Source organism: Clarias gariepinus, chromosome 14 (genome assembly GCF_024256425.1).
Source record: "Clarias gariepinus isolate MV-2021 ecotype Netherlands chromosome 14, CGAR_prim_01v2, whole genome shotgun sequence".
NCBI classification, from domain to species: Eukaryota; Metazoa; Chordata; class Actinopteri; order Siluriformes; family Clariidae; genus Clarias; species Clarias gariepinus.
Window position 1 is genome coordinate 17575317 of NC_071113.1, and position 16289 is coordinate 17591605.

Consider the following 16289-nt stretch of genomic DNA (forward strand, 5'->3'; position numbering starts at 1 on the left):
GGATAAAAGCGTCATAGACAGCAGTCCTGAGCACCACCCACCTACCGCAGGCTTTCTGCGGTCGAAACATGCGCTTTAATATCACTTTGCGTGTGAACGCGTACAATTTGTTCTTGATAACGTCATGTTAAACACTTAGGCGTCTTCACAGCTCTCCGCCAATGGGAGGTATTAAATCTGGATAAATATATGCATATTCATGACCGGAAACACACACTCATCATATCATTTGAATTATTCATATTATAGTGAGTTAAGCGCTTTCGAAACGCAACATTAAGTCTAGCTCATGACCCAGGGGAAATTAATGCAAAGGCTATTTCATGAGAAATAACAAGCCATGAGTGTTCTTTCAATCACAATTTTCAACCTCTGGTAAGTCTTTACCATAGGTCTAAAGTCAGACCTTATGTAATCTGGCATAAAGTGAGATAAAGTAGAAGTCACTCTGGATAAGGGGATCTGCCAAATAAATGCATATAAGGTACATTTTTATATAAGGACATTCTGAACAATAGTGGTCTTCCAACTTCTTGGCAACAGCTAGGTCAAGGTCCCCATCTGGGTGGAAAGGTAAGGCCTACCCAAGCAATTATTTCCACAATAACTTCAAACTAGTAAGGGTCAGTAATGCTACAAGGTTTCACCATTAATAAATCGACTGCACACTTAATGCAGCAGACATTTTAATAAAGCACATTAAGATGCAAAGTTTTATCATGTGATCACAAAAACTATTAGATGTTATCTTGGGATTCCCATGTGTTGACCTCAAAATCCTTCGTTCATCACAGACATGATAAAGCACATCAGATCAGTTAATCTGACACAGCTCCCCTTATAAGAAGACTCAGACTCAATATCAAATATTTTTCTTATCTGTCATTATTCTAAGCCAATCGGGAAAAAGTACTTAGAGCAATAATCCACAACTTAGCCATGACTTTAAAATTAATGATTATTTATTAGAGATTGTGTAAATAATAATAATAATAAAAAAAAAACCGAAACCTTTCAAATCTAAATCCAAAAAAAAAAAGGCTATATACACACACACACACACACACACACACACACACATATATGTTTGTTTATATATATACACACACATTTTACCTTCTCCAAATTATTCAATTACTCAAAAGAGATCAAATTAAGGAGAATAGGAAATATGTCTTGTGAGAAGCAATGATAGTGATATCTTCATTCTTCACCCATGGCAGACTGGATGATCTGTCCCCTTTTTAATTTCACAGCTTCTTCAAATTTGTCAATTGCTTGGCCGCAAACCTTTTTCTAGTGAATAAAAGAAAAAAAAAGATAAATAATTTCAACATTTTTATTATGGGATGTTTGCATCATGTACCAGTAATGCTACATGCACTGCAGGTGCAGGAAATATTTACTTGTCATATGCCCTCAGGCAAATGCATGATGGGAAATGGGGGGGGGGGAGAGCGGAAAACTACAAAACTTTTTTTTTGTCTTTGCGGTAAAAGTTGGTGGGGAGCAAGTAAATTATAGATCATTGCGAGTTGATGTTATTTTATAGTTATTCAAAATAATCCTAAAGTTATCAGCTATGAACAGTAGTATTTTGTTGTTCGTCAAACGTGGTGCTTATGTTCCCCTCATTTCTTATTCCAAACTTAGAGTCAGTGTCATCTGGGGCATGTTTTATGACTCAGTGTACTATATATCCGGCAGCACGGTGGTGTATTGGTTTGGGTCCGGGTTCGATTCCCGTCTCTGTGTGCACAGAGTTTGCACGTGCTTGTTTGGTTTCCTCCGGGTACTCCGGTTTCCTTCCACATTCCAAAGACATGTAGGTAAGGTTAATTGACATTCCCAAATTGCCTGTAGTGTGTAAATGGGTGTGTGCCCTGCGATGGACTGGCACCCTGTCTAGGGTGTACCCTGCCTCGTGCCCTAAGCCTCCTGGGACAGGCTCCAGGTCCCCGCGACCCTGAATACAGGATAAAGCGGTACAGAAGATGAGTAAGTGTACTATATATTTAATGCGTGTTTTAGAGTAAGCATCACACTGGTGCAATGGATAAGTTGCTGTGTAACTAGTTCAGAGTACCAACTTCGATGCTAGTCTCGATGCTATTTTCTCTCCCTGTTCAACTGTTTTTCATTTGGGTTCCTTCTAGTGCCCAAAAACATGACCACATGTGGACCAGTTACACTGCCTCTAGGTCTGAATGTTTTCATTTAGGGCGTTTTCCCTTTTTGTTTACCAGAGAAGGCAATCGCATGTTTTATAGTAATTACGTAAATGTCTGTGCTGAAAATGAATGATTTAGGTAGTGTGTAAACTTTAAAATACGAAATGCCCATCAGATACTTACTCATTAATATAATATGATCATGCCTGTGTGACATAATTTACAGGCATTTGCAGCATTATATTGTTATCGTTACATAGCTATCTATGCAAACACCACATCATGTGTCTATGTTGTTGTTTTTTGTTTACAAGGTCAAAAATAGCACTTATAATTTACAAATTAATAAACAAGTGGATTTAGCAATGTTTTTCTACAAAATTCCATCCATGCAAACATTTTGTGCAATTTGTGCACTATTTTTTTTTTTGTCTTTAAAAAGTACTGTATATAGTGGGCTTCTGAAAAGATGTAAATACCCCTTTATGACTAATATTTATAAATGTGCCCTATTTTATAATCATTAAGGCAAAACATTTACCCTAATAATTTGAAACAAACAGAAACTTTGGGTAGCTATCAGTTTGTGTGAGTAAAGGGCCCCATGTCTGTTTTTCTAGACCAAAGATTAGTTTCCAGTTCAACTGATATTGCTTTAATTTCCTCCTCCAGGAACAGGCAAGGTGAGTTTAGTTATGCTTAATACTTACAATAATAAATTTCTGCCTCTCTTTCTGAAGCCTGAGAAACTCCTCCACAGTCAGACTCTCCACAGACTTCTTTAATGTAATAAAATTGCAGCTTGGAGAATGTGCTTTATGCTCCTTTCTAAATAATAATAATAATAAAGGATATGTTAAAAAAAGACCTACATATAAAATGATACTTTGATATACAGTATAGCCTTGCTACCAAAAGACACTTTAACAAACATTTGATACACCTTTGGCTGCATTAAAATAAAACTATGCCAAAACATAAGTAAAAAAAAAATAATAATAATTTTAGATTGGTGAGACAAATGATTTTAGTATCAGATATTATATGCAAATAAGCTCTTTATACCTAGACTTTTTCTTAGGTGTTAGAGCAATATGCTGAAACATCACCAGTAAAGAGCGGCTTTGCCTTTGCTAAATTAAAGCAAAAACCTATTTTCAGAAAACAAAACTTGTGTATTCTAGATTCATTATATGTAAAGTACTTGAAGCCATTTTAATGGCTGCTTTGATGCTTTACAGCTCAAGAAAAAAAAAAGAAAATCCAGTATCACAAAATATTATATAAAAATAGAATGTTTCCTAAAATCAATCAAAAAAGGATTTAAAACACAAATTCTGAAAAACGATGCTAACTATGCTAAATCTGCTTAGGCGTTATTGAAGACCAGGGCCTGTATTCACAAAGCTTCTTAGAATTCTCTTAAAGATATATCTTAGCACATCTTAGCTTAATAAGTCCTAGACTAAAAGTGATTTAGGAAACTTTTTAAAGCAACTCTAAGTAAGGAAAGTACAAAAAACTTTTAGTGAGGAGGTGTGGTTGGCCACGTGCTAGGGATTTATTATTATGCAGCAATTCAAGGACTGTGATTGGTTGATAAAATAACCTTTGCAAATGTCTTGAAATGTGCTTTTTGTGAAAACAAAATATATGATAATAGAACAGACAGTGAAATCATAATGTTTGTATATAAAGAATTTTTTTTAATCATGACCACAGGCTACTTTATGCAAAGTTTCTAGGCTAAATATCTTATAGGTAATTAAACAGCCTAATGTTGAAAATGTGTCTACTTTTGAAGCAACCAATTTCCACACAGTAGTTACTAGATTTAAAGTTCTTACATTTATTTACCATACTGCTTTTATTACTTGTAATCTATTCTAGATCGATGGGAGCAAAATGGCTGTATGTAGCCAACAATCCAAGAGATGGAAGGGAGTAAACAAGAACAAGAAAACCAAATTGGACAGAAGAGCAGCGTTTCCTTTTAGCTTTACATTCAGTGTTTGGGGAATATTTTTTCTTTCAGCCATTTTGTCCTCTCCTACAGAAACTATTAAGTCGTCTTCTCTGCTCTTAAATTTTACCTTAGGAGCTTTAATGGCTAAGATGTTTTGTGAATAATTTTTATCTTTAAGATTTAGTCCTAAATTTATGGAGAAATTCTTAGAATTTCATCACTAGGAGCAACTTTTATGGTTTGTTAATTAACTTTTAAGAAGCTTTGTTAATACGGGCCCAGGTTGCTTTGACAGCAGCCTTTAGCTTTTCTGTCTTGTTGGTTTGGGTGTTTCTCATCTTTCTTTTGATAATGGCTCATAGAGAATCAGGTCAAGCAAGTTGGCTGCCCAATCAATCAAATACAGTAATAGCATGGTCAGCAAACCAGTTAGTGATAGTTTTGGCACTGTGGGCAGATGCTAATTTTTGCTGTAAAAAGAAATCAGCATCTCCATAAAGCTTGTCAGCAAATAAAAGCATAAAGTGCTTTAAGTTCTCCTGAGCTTGATTTCCAAATGAAATGCTAAATTCACTTTCATCTGGAAAGAGGATTTTGGACCACTAAGAAATGCTTATTTTTTTCCCTCTTTAGTCCAAGTAAGATGCTACTGATTCCTCATGAGTGGCTTGATACTAGAAATAAACCAGTTGTACTTCATTGCTTGAAGACATCCGTTAGTGGTGGCTTTTGATGTATTCACTGTGGCCACAGTCCACTACTTGTGAAGCTCTCCCAGAGTCTTAAATCTTTGCTTAATAAGCTTTGCTTAACTTTTTTTTTTTTTTTTAAGGCTGAAGTCATCCCTGTTGCTTGGGCACCTTTTCCTACCACACTTTTCCCACAAATATGCTTCAAAGCAGTACCTTCTTTGGCCTACCCTCAAAGATGAGATTTGTGATTATCATCTTCCAGACAGCTGTCAGGTCAGCAGTCTTCCCCATGTTAACTGTCTTATACAAGTTATACTGAACTAGACTGACAGATACATCGTATTTATACAGTATTACTTGCAATTTATTTAAACAAAATTAAATTATCCAATATTTTGAGATACTAAATTCTAGATTTTCATTTTATCATTTTCATTCTAGATTATCAAAATTAGAACAAAGGCTTGAACAATATTAATACATGTGATGAATCTGGAATATACATGTTTCACTTTTTATTCGAAAATATATATATATATTTTTTTTTACTTCAAAATGCACTGTATATGTTTTAGCAATTATAATAGGACTATTTTCCTTTATTAGAGAAGACCAGTTAGATAGTTATTTCTAATAAGCAGATGAACAGGTGCACCTAATGAAATGGCCAGCAAAAGTGTATATGCACAATACACACACATCTTTTTGTTGTTGTTAAAACATGAATGCACTTCTGGTAAAAAAAAACAAAAAAAAAACAGGAGGAATATTTGCTACAAAGGTGTCACAGTGAGCAGCACTGGACTTAGTCAGCATTACAATAGCAGTCACCTTTTTTGATAAATGGTATTCTACTATATATTTAATGCATAATCAAGATTAATACCATAACAGTCACTGTTTGATGGCACTGTATTACTCACTCAGGATCATCTTCTGGTTCCCAGCCCTCCAGCTCCTTGAGACAAAAGAAGCACTGCGCTATGTCAGGACTGTTCTCAGAGGGCACGTGAATGAATCCTGCTTTAGCCATCTACAACAGGAATATCTTTAAACCATCAAATCCTTCCAAAACCATCAAGATAAACACTAACCAAAGATATCTTAAAACAGGCAAACAAACTTATTTGGCAGAAATAAACAGGCAGTAAGTTAAATACAAGTAAAATTTAGCATTTTAACCCTACAGATTTGTTGTCGTGGTGTCACTTACGTTCTCCGGAGTACAAACACAGTCTTCCTCAAATGGCCAACCATTAAAGGTTAAAAGCCTGTTTTTATAAAAATACAACGTTGTTGGCTCGTCGATAATGTGCTCCATATTTCTAAAGTAAATAAACAACCCAACTTTTAGGAGAGCCGCGCAAACACACACGGTAAGGGTTAGCTGGTAACGTTTAAATTTCCCAGCGCACAATTTCATTGGTTGAACTGAGCCACGTGACACGCATCAGCTGACCGACTTCGAGAGACAGCGACATCTAGTGGAGTTGCAACATCTTCAGGTGACGTCAGTAAAACCGTCTACAGTATTTCATTACGATACCGATTATTACAAGCTCCTGATAACAACGACAAAAACACACATTGATCCGACACAATCTTTTAATTATCAAACTGCAATATTTATTGGAGTCTTAAATGTTCACCTGTGGAGTACTGCATCAGTGGACAAGTTAAAATCACTGACAAAAAAAGAGAAAGGAAACTCAGTCAAGCACCAAAAATGTACTGTTGACATACCTGTGCAAATTAATTTCCAACTCTCCTTAGAAATAGAGACATATCGGAGTGAGAAAATATAAGTTTCAAAAGGTTATAGTTAAATAATACAATCTTTAAAAGATATATTTTAATACTAACTATATTAGGATGACATTAATTTGCCAAAACGTTGTGCTAAAACGTATGACATTCACTAAGTCACAAAAATGTGTTTTTATTAATGACAATACTTATTAGTAAGGGGGAAAAAGAAAATCTTAAATATCCTGTAGTTACAGGGGAAAACACTGAATGGTTATTAAAAGTAATCATCTTTTAATAAGTTTTATCTGCAGTAATTTCATTATGATGTTCTCAATAAAAAATATAACAAGCCCTTTAATCATATCATTTTTTGAATGTTACACTTCATAAGTTAAAATATTTGAAATACATTATTTAATACAGAAACATAAACTACCCATTGTTTAATGATTGGCAAGAATAACAAAATAAGAAAGACAAATAAGTCTGTGGAAGAAATTATCCCTAAGGAACTTAGGACTTTGATGTTAGATGTTAAGACTGCACAAACTTTTGGGAAAGACAATTATTAAACATGCTAAAAATCAACAGAATGCAATGTGTAAATGTAGGGTAAAAGCTGCGTTAAGCTAACTGATACTTTCAATTATTAAATAAATGAATAACTATTAAGACGAACTTAAAAATTTGTGTTGTCGAGTTAAAACTCATTGGTTTCTTATCTATCAAGTTTCAAATCCAGAATACTAGCATTTAGCTATTGAGAAAGTATTGACATATTTGTATATAAGCTAATATACAAAGACAACATCTGTTTTTGCCCACATGTGTATTTTTCCACAATCCAATTAGAAGCAGGAGCCAGAACGTCCTTAAAATGACCACTAGGTGTCAATATTCCCAGAGAGATGAGCCATCTGCAGTTTCTCCATCACATTTCAGTGTGCCACCCTGGTCACCACGCAGGTACTTGCCGTTTTTGCCCTTTATTGCAATGCGGCCATGCTCTAAGAATTCAAAGCAAAAGTCTTCAGGTGTGTCTCCATCTGAACACACCAAGCCAGTGCTGGACACATACCAGAACCGCTCTCCTGCACCTGGAAGAGTCATACCAAACTTGACAATGAACAAAACTTGACAATGATTTAAAGTCTATGTACTAATGTAAGATGAATAAACCAAACATTTACCTTTAATATGGTATGCCCCATCACTGAATTGTAATGTGAAGATGTCGTAAACAGAACGGTTTGCATCTAATGTGTTAGAGTTTTTGTGATGACACACATATCCATTCTCACCCCGGAGAATTAGGATGGGCCTGTTGATTAACTTCAAAATCAACTGTTCATCCTCACCTGTAAAAGGCATGAATAAATTCATGAAGAGTCATGAAGCAAGAAGAAATTGAGCTTCAAAGGGAACAATATGTCTGGGTATTGTTACACAAATCAATAATAATGTGAACACGTCTAGGTGCAAAATATTGGATCTGCTACAGCTTTGTTTTGGTATATGCCAGGACCCACCTATTGAGTCACTGACTGCAGCAAGTTGTCCATTCTTCTTCGTGCACACATATTTCCCATTGTTAGCTTGTAGTGCCACACGTTGTCCAAGCCACACAATATCAAACATGGTGTTGGCACTTCTGAAAAGGCAGAGAAAGAAATACCATTGTTTTATGTTTAGGAGGCATTATTGGGAAGGGTATGTTAATTTTTTACACAAGAAGAATTAGTAATTGTATTTGTGTCATAAGACAATGAAGTTTATTATTTCAGAATTACAGCATGCGTCCTTGTTTTAATCCACTGTTTTTACTCCACAACAATTTGCCAACAGTATTTTTTTGATAAAAAAAAGTTATAAAAGTTGTCTGTTCTAAAGACTTTCCATTTTTTGTCTGTTTATGTGAAGCTTGAGTTGCATCATGCTTTTACAGACAAATAATCAACACTTTGATCAATCAGAATAGTGATTTTAAGGCTGCAACAAAACATATATAATATTTCACACAATAAAAGTAATTAATAACTGATTCTGACACAGACAGCAGTTTTTAGTAATAATGTAGTAATAATTTAGTAATTATGATCAGACTTACACTTCATTGGCTGTGGACTGAATACCTCCGTGCGCTACAAGCATCCAGTAGTTGCCTCCATTTGTCCTGAACTTGCATTTTTTGCTCTCTTTATCAATCTCCATTTGAAAAGTCTCCATGTCTGTTTCATCATCCTGATTTGCAGAGATGTTCACCCCTGTGACAAAAAAGTAACAAACATTTACTTATTGATAAAGTTTTTTCTATTAATCACAAACACATCACCATGACCATGTTTCTACTATTTTACAGACAAAATATACAGAAACACATTAACACATTTTGTACTATTCCACGGTGTTAAATTCTGAGAAACCGGATGAATCTGCTCTAATGTTTTTTATGGTAGTTCTATGCCACATTATCTCACCTAACTAGCTATCATACAATAAATTATACATAATTTTAAAAGAAAACTTAAAAGAAACACTTAAAGATTTAAAAGAATCACTTACTTGAGAATATACAATTTTTATTTTTATACTTTTAATTGTTCCAGTGTATTTTTTTATAGTAAAATATTTTTGGTTTATAAAAATTTTGTTTGTCTTGACTTTGTCTGCCTAATGTTGTTTGATGTTTATTAATGGTAATGTTTAATTATAACTTTTTTGCCTTAAAACAATTATGAAATAATTCAACCTATTTTGATATTTGTTTTATATATTATCAAATAATTTACATTAATTAAGGATAAAACTACTAGTCAATCAAGTAAAATAATTATACTTAATAAAATTGATAAAATGCATAGAAATAGGTTAAATAATCAAAATATTAGTAATAATATAACAGACAAAATGGTTTTCACCAACCAAATGTTTTTTAATGCAAAGTGTCCACAAACATACTCATTTACACGCTCAAACAAAAAGGGAAGATCTACACGTTTAAATGGACATGAGAGCTTGTTGCTTTTGTTCCATTAGGAAATGCCCCAGATAGATTGCAATTGCTCATGCCGAAAGTAGATGCATCCTAAAATATCCCTTGATTATTTCCTTAATCCTTTAACAGCCCAGATCTTGAACCTTAACCCTCCACTCTTCAACCCTCCCCCTCTCTGACCCCTCCCCTCCTCTCATTTTGTGCTCCCATAATACCGTCAGTAGAGAAATGCAAAGCTGCACTGTGGGGCCCAATAAGCAGCTTTGAGTGGCATATGTACAATCCATCAGCACTGATGCTCAGGTTCTCAAGCAGCATAGAAAAGAAAAGAAGGGGGCTGAAGAAATGCCTGTGTTTTGATGGGACACAGCAGGCTTTCTAAGACATGCTGGGACAAAAACCACGGCTATCAGCACAACCTGCGGGCATCCATCGCTCACGCATGGAATGCCTTTTTAAAATTCTCAATTTAATGTTTATGTTTCATGCATGTGTGCTGCTTTCTGTACAATCGTTCCCTAGCAATATGTTATCAATTATAATTGTATCATGCAGCCTATTGCGATTAGCAATAAATGATATAATTTCATCAGCGCAGAATACATGGACTGCTTATTTTTCATATTTATCATGGACTGCTTGTTTCTACCACAACCCAGGTTAGAGTGATCTCTGAGAGAAAAGTTTTTTGATAATTTCACTGCAGACCCTTCATCTCAGTGTCCCGTTACACTTCATTTTCCAATTTCATGTCTGATTCTTCCTTACTTGTCCACATCAGATAGAAAGTTAGGGGCCAGCTGTGACTGGACTCTCCCCTTATCTACTCGTTTGATCAGTTCTCCTTCACAATGTGATGGCCACAAAGCTCAATCCTGCACGCTTCAGAATGACCTCAGGCCCATCACAGAATACTCCCTCTCGATTTACTAACCCTTTTCTGTGCAATGTAACAGGACCCAAAGATACCAAGACAGAGAGAGCCTGAAAACTAGGGCAGGTAGAACAGTATACATGGTTCTTGTCAGACGTCTACTTGATTAAATTAAGCGATTTAAATAGGAACCATACATTTTAAAATTTGTTCATTTATATACCCAGAGCGGAACCTGCACCAAGACCCGTATATAGTCGATCCCCTGGACAGACATCCTTGTGTTGGTGCACTTAGGAATCCTCAGTCCATTGCTAGAGTGGTTATTGGCATTAAAGACATTTACCGAGAGATGAATTATGAATGGAAATTCTCTTGTGGTTTACCAGTTGCCAAGTACCCCTCTTCATTTTGTCAGTTCTGCTTTGCTTTTAGCATAGACAATAAAAAACTACCAAGAATGCAAACCTGTCCATCTGTTTTTTACAGTCTTGATGCCCAAATTCAGTAAAGGACATTGAAAACAGATTTTCCTCACTAGAATGTTTGCCTAATTTGCTATTTTAGTCAATAAGTTCCCCGTCATCGCTTCACCCCACAAACCTACTTCCTTATAATCTTGGTTACAATCCAACAGATACTAGCACATCTCCAATCCAAGCAAATATCTTCCAAACAGAGAAAGGTTTTGAAAAACAGCCACCCAATGTCACTTCTCATTATTGATTACAAGATCATCTGAGTTTGTATTGCTTCCTAGAGTGAGGCACCCAGGGCTTAATGAACCCCAGACCTGCAGCACTGATTGGAGGACTTGTCGGAAGTCATCTTGGCCTTCCTTCATCATGCACAGACTCTCTGGGAGAAATGAACTGCTGCATCCATTAGCAGAATTACTTTGCTTAATTGCTTTTTGTATGGGATGAATATGCAGTAGATGGATAGAGATGCTTCTTTTCCATTAGCTACAACTACTCCATCTGCTGTGCACCATTCTCTCTCTCTTCTTCCCACTACCAAAACATCAAAACTTTGGCGATGCATCTCTGCCTCATTTTTCACAACATAGAATTTGTATTCATTGTCAATATTTCAAATGAAGAAATTACAGTTTGTAAATTGTATTTTCAGATTTGATTGTTCAAGAACACAAAAGTGATTTTAACAGCCCTTAATTATGGTTCTAACAATTTTTTTTTACATTAATTTGGTGTATTTCTAATCACAAACTAATCATGTAAAAAAAATTATAATATGGCACTCTCAGTAAAGCTAATTCTAGTATAAGAAAGCCATTGCAATCAGTATAGTTGATAAAATCAAAAATGGGTCAAATTTGATCTTAGTAGAAAGAAAATGCAGTTATGACTAGCATAACTGGCGTATCCTGTTATGAATAGATTAAGGTTGCAATGGACAAACAGTTTCACTCAAAAATCATATATCATTTGTAAGCCACAGATACAGTGAGATGTATGTATATACTGTATACATACTGTTCAGCTTTCACCTCAACATTTATATTGTGTTTGGCTCATCCTAGCCTAATTAATCTAGTCTATTTAATATGGTATGCAATCACTCACTCCATCGCCTTTCTTTCCCTGTTTTTTTTTTTTTTTTTTTTTGCCCGTCCATCTAGAAGATCAGCTCTCCCAGAGGATTCTCTGATTTGCCTCCCTGTAGTGGCCTTTCTTATAGCATGGGTTCCAGATAAAGAAAAGCAGTGAAAGGCTTGTGTTTCTGAAAACTGACTCCACCATCATTGAAATGACCCTGTCCACTAAATTATTTATTGCACCTTGCCGCTTTCGGGTGTATGCGTCTGCATCTTTGTATCTGTCCACATGTGCAGGTTTTTATCTCTTACTGTGTGTCCACGATCATCATCCTACTGCCAATAAAGAGGGGAAATGACACCGTTGCTTTGTGAGAATGTATGAGCAAGTATGTATATCTTCCTGTGTGTGTAAGAAGAAGGAATTAGAGAGAATGGAACCAGCTTCTGTTCCCTACAATGCATATTCAGAGCCAATGACTTGCTACAGTAATTTATCTACCGCAGGTGGCTCAAAGTGCTTACCAGGAACACTGTGCTGGAGATGGTGGAAACCATTTCAGCATGCAAAGTAGACATTACACTATCGCTGCGACAAGCAAGTCAACGTAGACGCCTGGTCAAATAGGGAAAAAAAAGTGCAATGTGCTATCAGTTTGTTTAGCCAGCGAATATAAAACAGCAGCATCTGGCCAAACAATAAAGCAATGCCCAGCTGAAGAGACAGTTGCAGTAAATTATATAGCTAAGGTCAAGCCCATGCACAGGGCCTTTTTCCCCCACCAGCTTTATAATATCATTACATTTCATGAGACTGCAACATTCGCCTTGCGCTAATGTGGTGATCTATTTTTTCCTAAAACAGCTTGCTAAGATGATTTAGTATTATTCTTTCTTGATTCACTGCTGTTCTCTACATCCATGCATTCTTAAATTCGGGGAAAAAAACTGGCATGTAGAGTGGAGAAACATTTTGTTAAACTGATTAACAGACAATGATTTGAGTAACACACAGAAAAGGAACACTTTCAGGTATTATGTTAATTGTAATACTTACCATTATAATAATAATGGTAATACTTGTTCATTTCAAGGAAAATTGCATCACTTTGTGTGTAGAACAAGAACAGCTTCAAGGATGGCATGCAAATTCTAACTTTGAATAAGTTAGTATTCTCATTGTCACAATTTTTTCACCATACCAACACCAACTTTTCTTCAATAATACCTGAGGCCCTAATCAAGACAAAAAGGATAGAAGTACTTGCCTGAAAAATACAACTGCCAAAAGCAGTCGCGTAAACAAATGGCAAAACGGTAAAACTGAGAGTTCACCATTTACAACACTTCGTCTAGAATACCATAATATACATGCTGCGCTTTATTATTTATATTTATATTATTTATTATTTATTTATTTATTTTTAATTTACAGACCATGTGACTTATTTAAATAGAAGTAACTAACTAAACTAGATTATTTTTATGTGAGAGAATTGGGGGGTGAAATCAGTTATCTACCTCGTATAAATAAATGAAGTAACCTGAACTTCACAAACAGCTTCACTTAGGAAACTTTGCATGTTGCTGAAAAATCTGAGACTAAAATCTAAATTTTAATTAAAGAGTTAATTTGCCTGACTGTACAATAAAGACAATTTAGTATAATGCATTTAATATAATCTGTGCCCCTTTATAGTTACCAATAATTAAATAATTATAATATCCATATGTGAAAGATAGATATATTATGTTCGACTACTTTTTGTTAAATTATTAGTTTACTTTACTTGTTTGTCCCAGGCATCAGGTTTGCTGGGTGGTACTGGCTTTTCTACTCATACTAGGTCCATGGCACATCAGTAAGACTCACTTACTCACTCACTCTCTCTCTATAGTGCTTATCCTGTACAGGGTCATGGGAGGCCTGGAGCCTATCCTGGGGGAATTAGGGCATTAGGCGGGTTACACCCTGGACAAAGTGCCAATCCATCACATGGCACAATCATGCATACACTCTCTCTCTCTCTCTCTCTCACACACACACACACACACGCAGAGTACAGGCAATTTGGAAATGCCAATTAGCATGTCTTTGCGAGGATACCGGAGTACCTGCTAGAAACCCACTAAGTATGAGAACATGCAAACCCCACACACACAGACCGGAGGCAGCCCTTGCAAATAAAAATATAAAGCAAATGCATCTAAGCAAACACTGATTGAGATGTAAGTTTCTAGGAGTGAGAAAGTGAAATTCCTAGAATCCCTGTTGTTTTTTAAAGGGCAAATTAACCCAAAATAACTTACTTATTACTTAATGCATTTAGCTGGCATGTATGTAAAGCTAGCGTCTGTAAAGCACACAGCAGTGCTCTAGTCTCAGTTACCTAAGCTGATGGTGACCGAAGCTGTATGGTAATGAACTCTGTCACATAAAACTGCTACAGGAGAACAGAAAAAGAGAAGGATGGAGAGTCATATCTGCCATTACATCTTGGAAAAGATGTAACAGCAGATTACAGAGATACTTCCAGGAAAGATCGCTGACAATGCAGCAAATTAATAAAATAGTTTTTCTGTTTAACTCGATTTCAACTAAAACTTCCAGTCTGACATCATTTATCCAGTAAAATGTAATTACCTTGTACCCTCAGTATATTTAATTTAGGAGTGTATTGTACTTGTTTAGTGCTTTAAATATTCTTATCTATATCTTTATTTGGATTTAAACCAGATATGGGCATGGTGAAGTTTTTTTTTATTGTTCTTCTTTGTTTTTAAATACATATTATGCTTACCACTATGAAAAACATAAAAAATTAAAAATAAAAGCCAGCACTGGTAGTATGGTCTTTTAACTCCAGCTATGACTTTAGCCACTCATTAAACTTCTAATGCCCTCTCATTTCTATTAACATTTGTGCTGCTTATATTTGTGTAATATTTTTTTAATAATAAAAAATAAGAAAGTTGTTTTCCATAGTATAAACATCTTGATCACAGATTCCTTCGCTCCTTCTGGATGCAAACTACTAGTCTCACCTAAATGCCTTGGGTAGGCAAGCTTTCAAAAAAAAATTTAATAGCGCAACTTCTATTCATGTTTTTTAGCAGTTTAGAACAATTTATTCACTTCAAAAACAAAACAAAAAAAACAAAACAATATTAATCCCTAACACTTTAAAACACATACAAATAGATTGCATCCCGAACAACTTACCTTGTCGAATGGAGACAAATCTCTTATTGGCAGCTTGAAACACCACCTGTGGATGACTCTCCTCTAGGTCAAACAACTCATCCTTGCCTGGTTTGGAGCAGCGTCCTGAGCGTAGGGTACCTGTTGGTCCCATTGGGCTCAAGTATTTTCCTTCAAAGTCCTTAAAGGCTAACTTTCCTGATTTTAGCTCCAACGTGTATACAGTCCCACGGCCATTTTCGAACAACAGTTTCCCATCGTTGCTTAAAAAACGTCTGTCACTGGTCTTGAGGCAATACTTGCCATCCACGTAAACCAGAGTTAGAAGAGCATCAACACCCCATGGTATGTTGCTGTCCACAGCTATTTCACTGTCAGGTGCAGATAGATGAGCATAACGCTTGCGAGCTACACTTAGCAAGTTGGCTTGTGGGTGAAGGGCCAGGTGCATAGTCCAAAGCTCTGGCTCACCAATGGTCTGAGCAAAGCATGACAGGTGGTCTTTCGATCCTCCAAAGAAGCGCAGGTGTGGCTCAGACTGCAAGGCCCAGCGGCCATCTGACTGTGCCACAATTATAAACCTGCAGCCACTCTCCCGTATCTCAGCTTCACAACTCACCTTGCCATCTTTGTCAGATGCCAGGTAGCGGCCCAGGTGGCTCTGCAAGTACACCACTTGGCCATCAATCTCATCTTGCTCAAGTGTCCAGATCTGCTTCTTCTTGAGACTTGGAGCTGAAGCGTTCACTTTGAATCCAAAAGCCTCTGCTGTCAGGTAGCGATTTTCATAATTAATCAGCCCAAACTGAAGCTTGAGGGCTTTATTGCCATTTATAGGCATTGTGGTGTAGAACTCAGTTGAAAGCAACAGAATAATAATGGGGTCCAAAGATGAAATCAATTAGCAAACTAATTAGCTTTTTTGTTTTCGCTGTCTTAACTAGCTGAACTCACTCAAAAACAATTCTCAACAAGTGTAATAAAGTCTACCCGATTTTTAGTCTATTGTTTGTTTGTAACTTACTTTGTTGTTACATATCCCCTTTTCATATTAATTTGGTCCTTGATAATTTGAGCTTTCT

General features: G+C 35.9%; 2 protein-coding genes across 2 annotated transcripts; both read right to left on the reverse strand.

Moving 5' to 3' along the window:
• Window positions 1-1068: 1068 nt before the first annotated feature.
• Window positions 1069-6230, reverse strand: birc5a (baculoviral IAP repeat containing 5a). Its single transcript, XM_053511885.1, has 4 exons — window positions 6043-6230; window positions 5753-5862; window positions 2882-2999; window positions 1069-1296 (listed from the first exon to the last, which is right to left on the reverse strand). Exons 1-4 carry the CDS (start codon window positions 6148-6150, stop codon window positions 1204-1206), a joined length of 429 nt encoding a protein of 142 aa, XP_053367860.1. The 5' UTR covers window positions 6151-6230; the 3' UTR covers window positions 1069-1203.
• A 710-nt stretch (window positions 6231-6940) lies between these two features.
• Window positions 6941-16048, reverse strand: fscn2b (fascin actin-bundling protein 2b, retinal). The gene is made up of 5 exons (XM_053511870.1): window positions 15229-16048; window positions 8686-8842; window positions 8108-8229; window positions 7769-7936; window positions 6941-7675 (listed from the first exon to the last, which is right to left on the reverse strand). The coding sequence occupies exons 1-5, from the start codon at window positions 16046-16048 to the stop codon at window positions 7470-7472; spliced, it is 1473 nt and encodes a 490-aa protein (XP_053367845.1). The 3' UTR covers window positions 6941-7469.
• Between the last annotated feature and the right edge of the window lie 241 nt (window positions 16049-16289).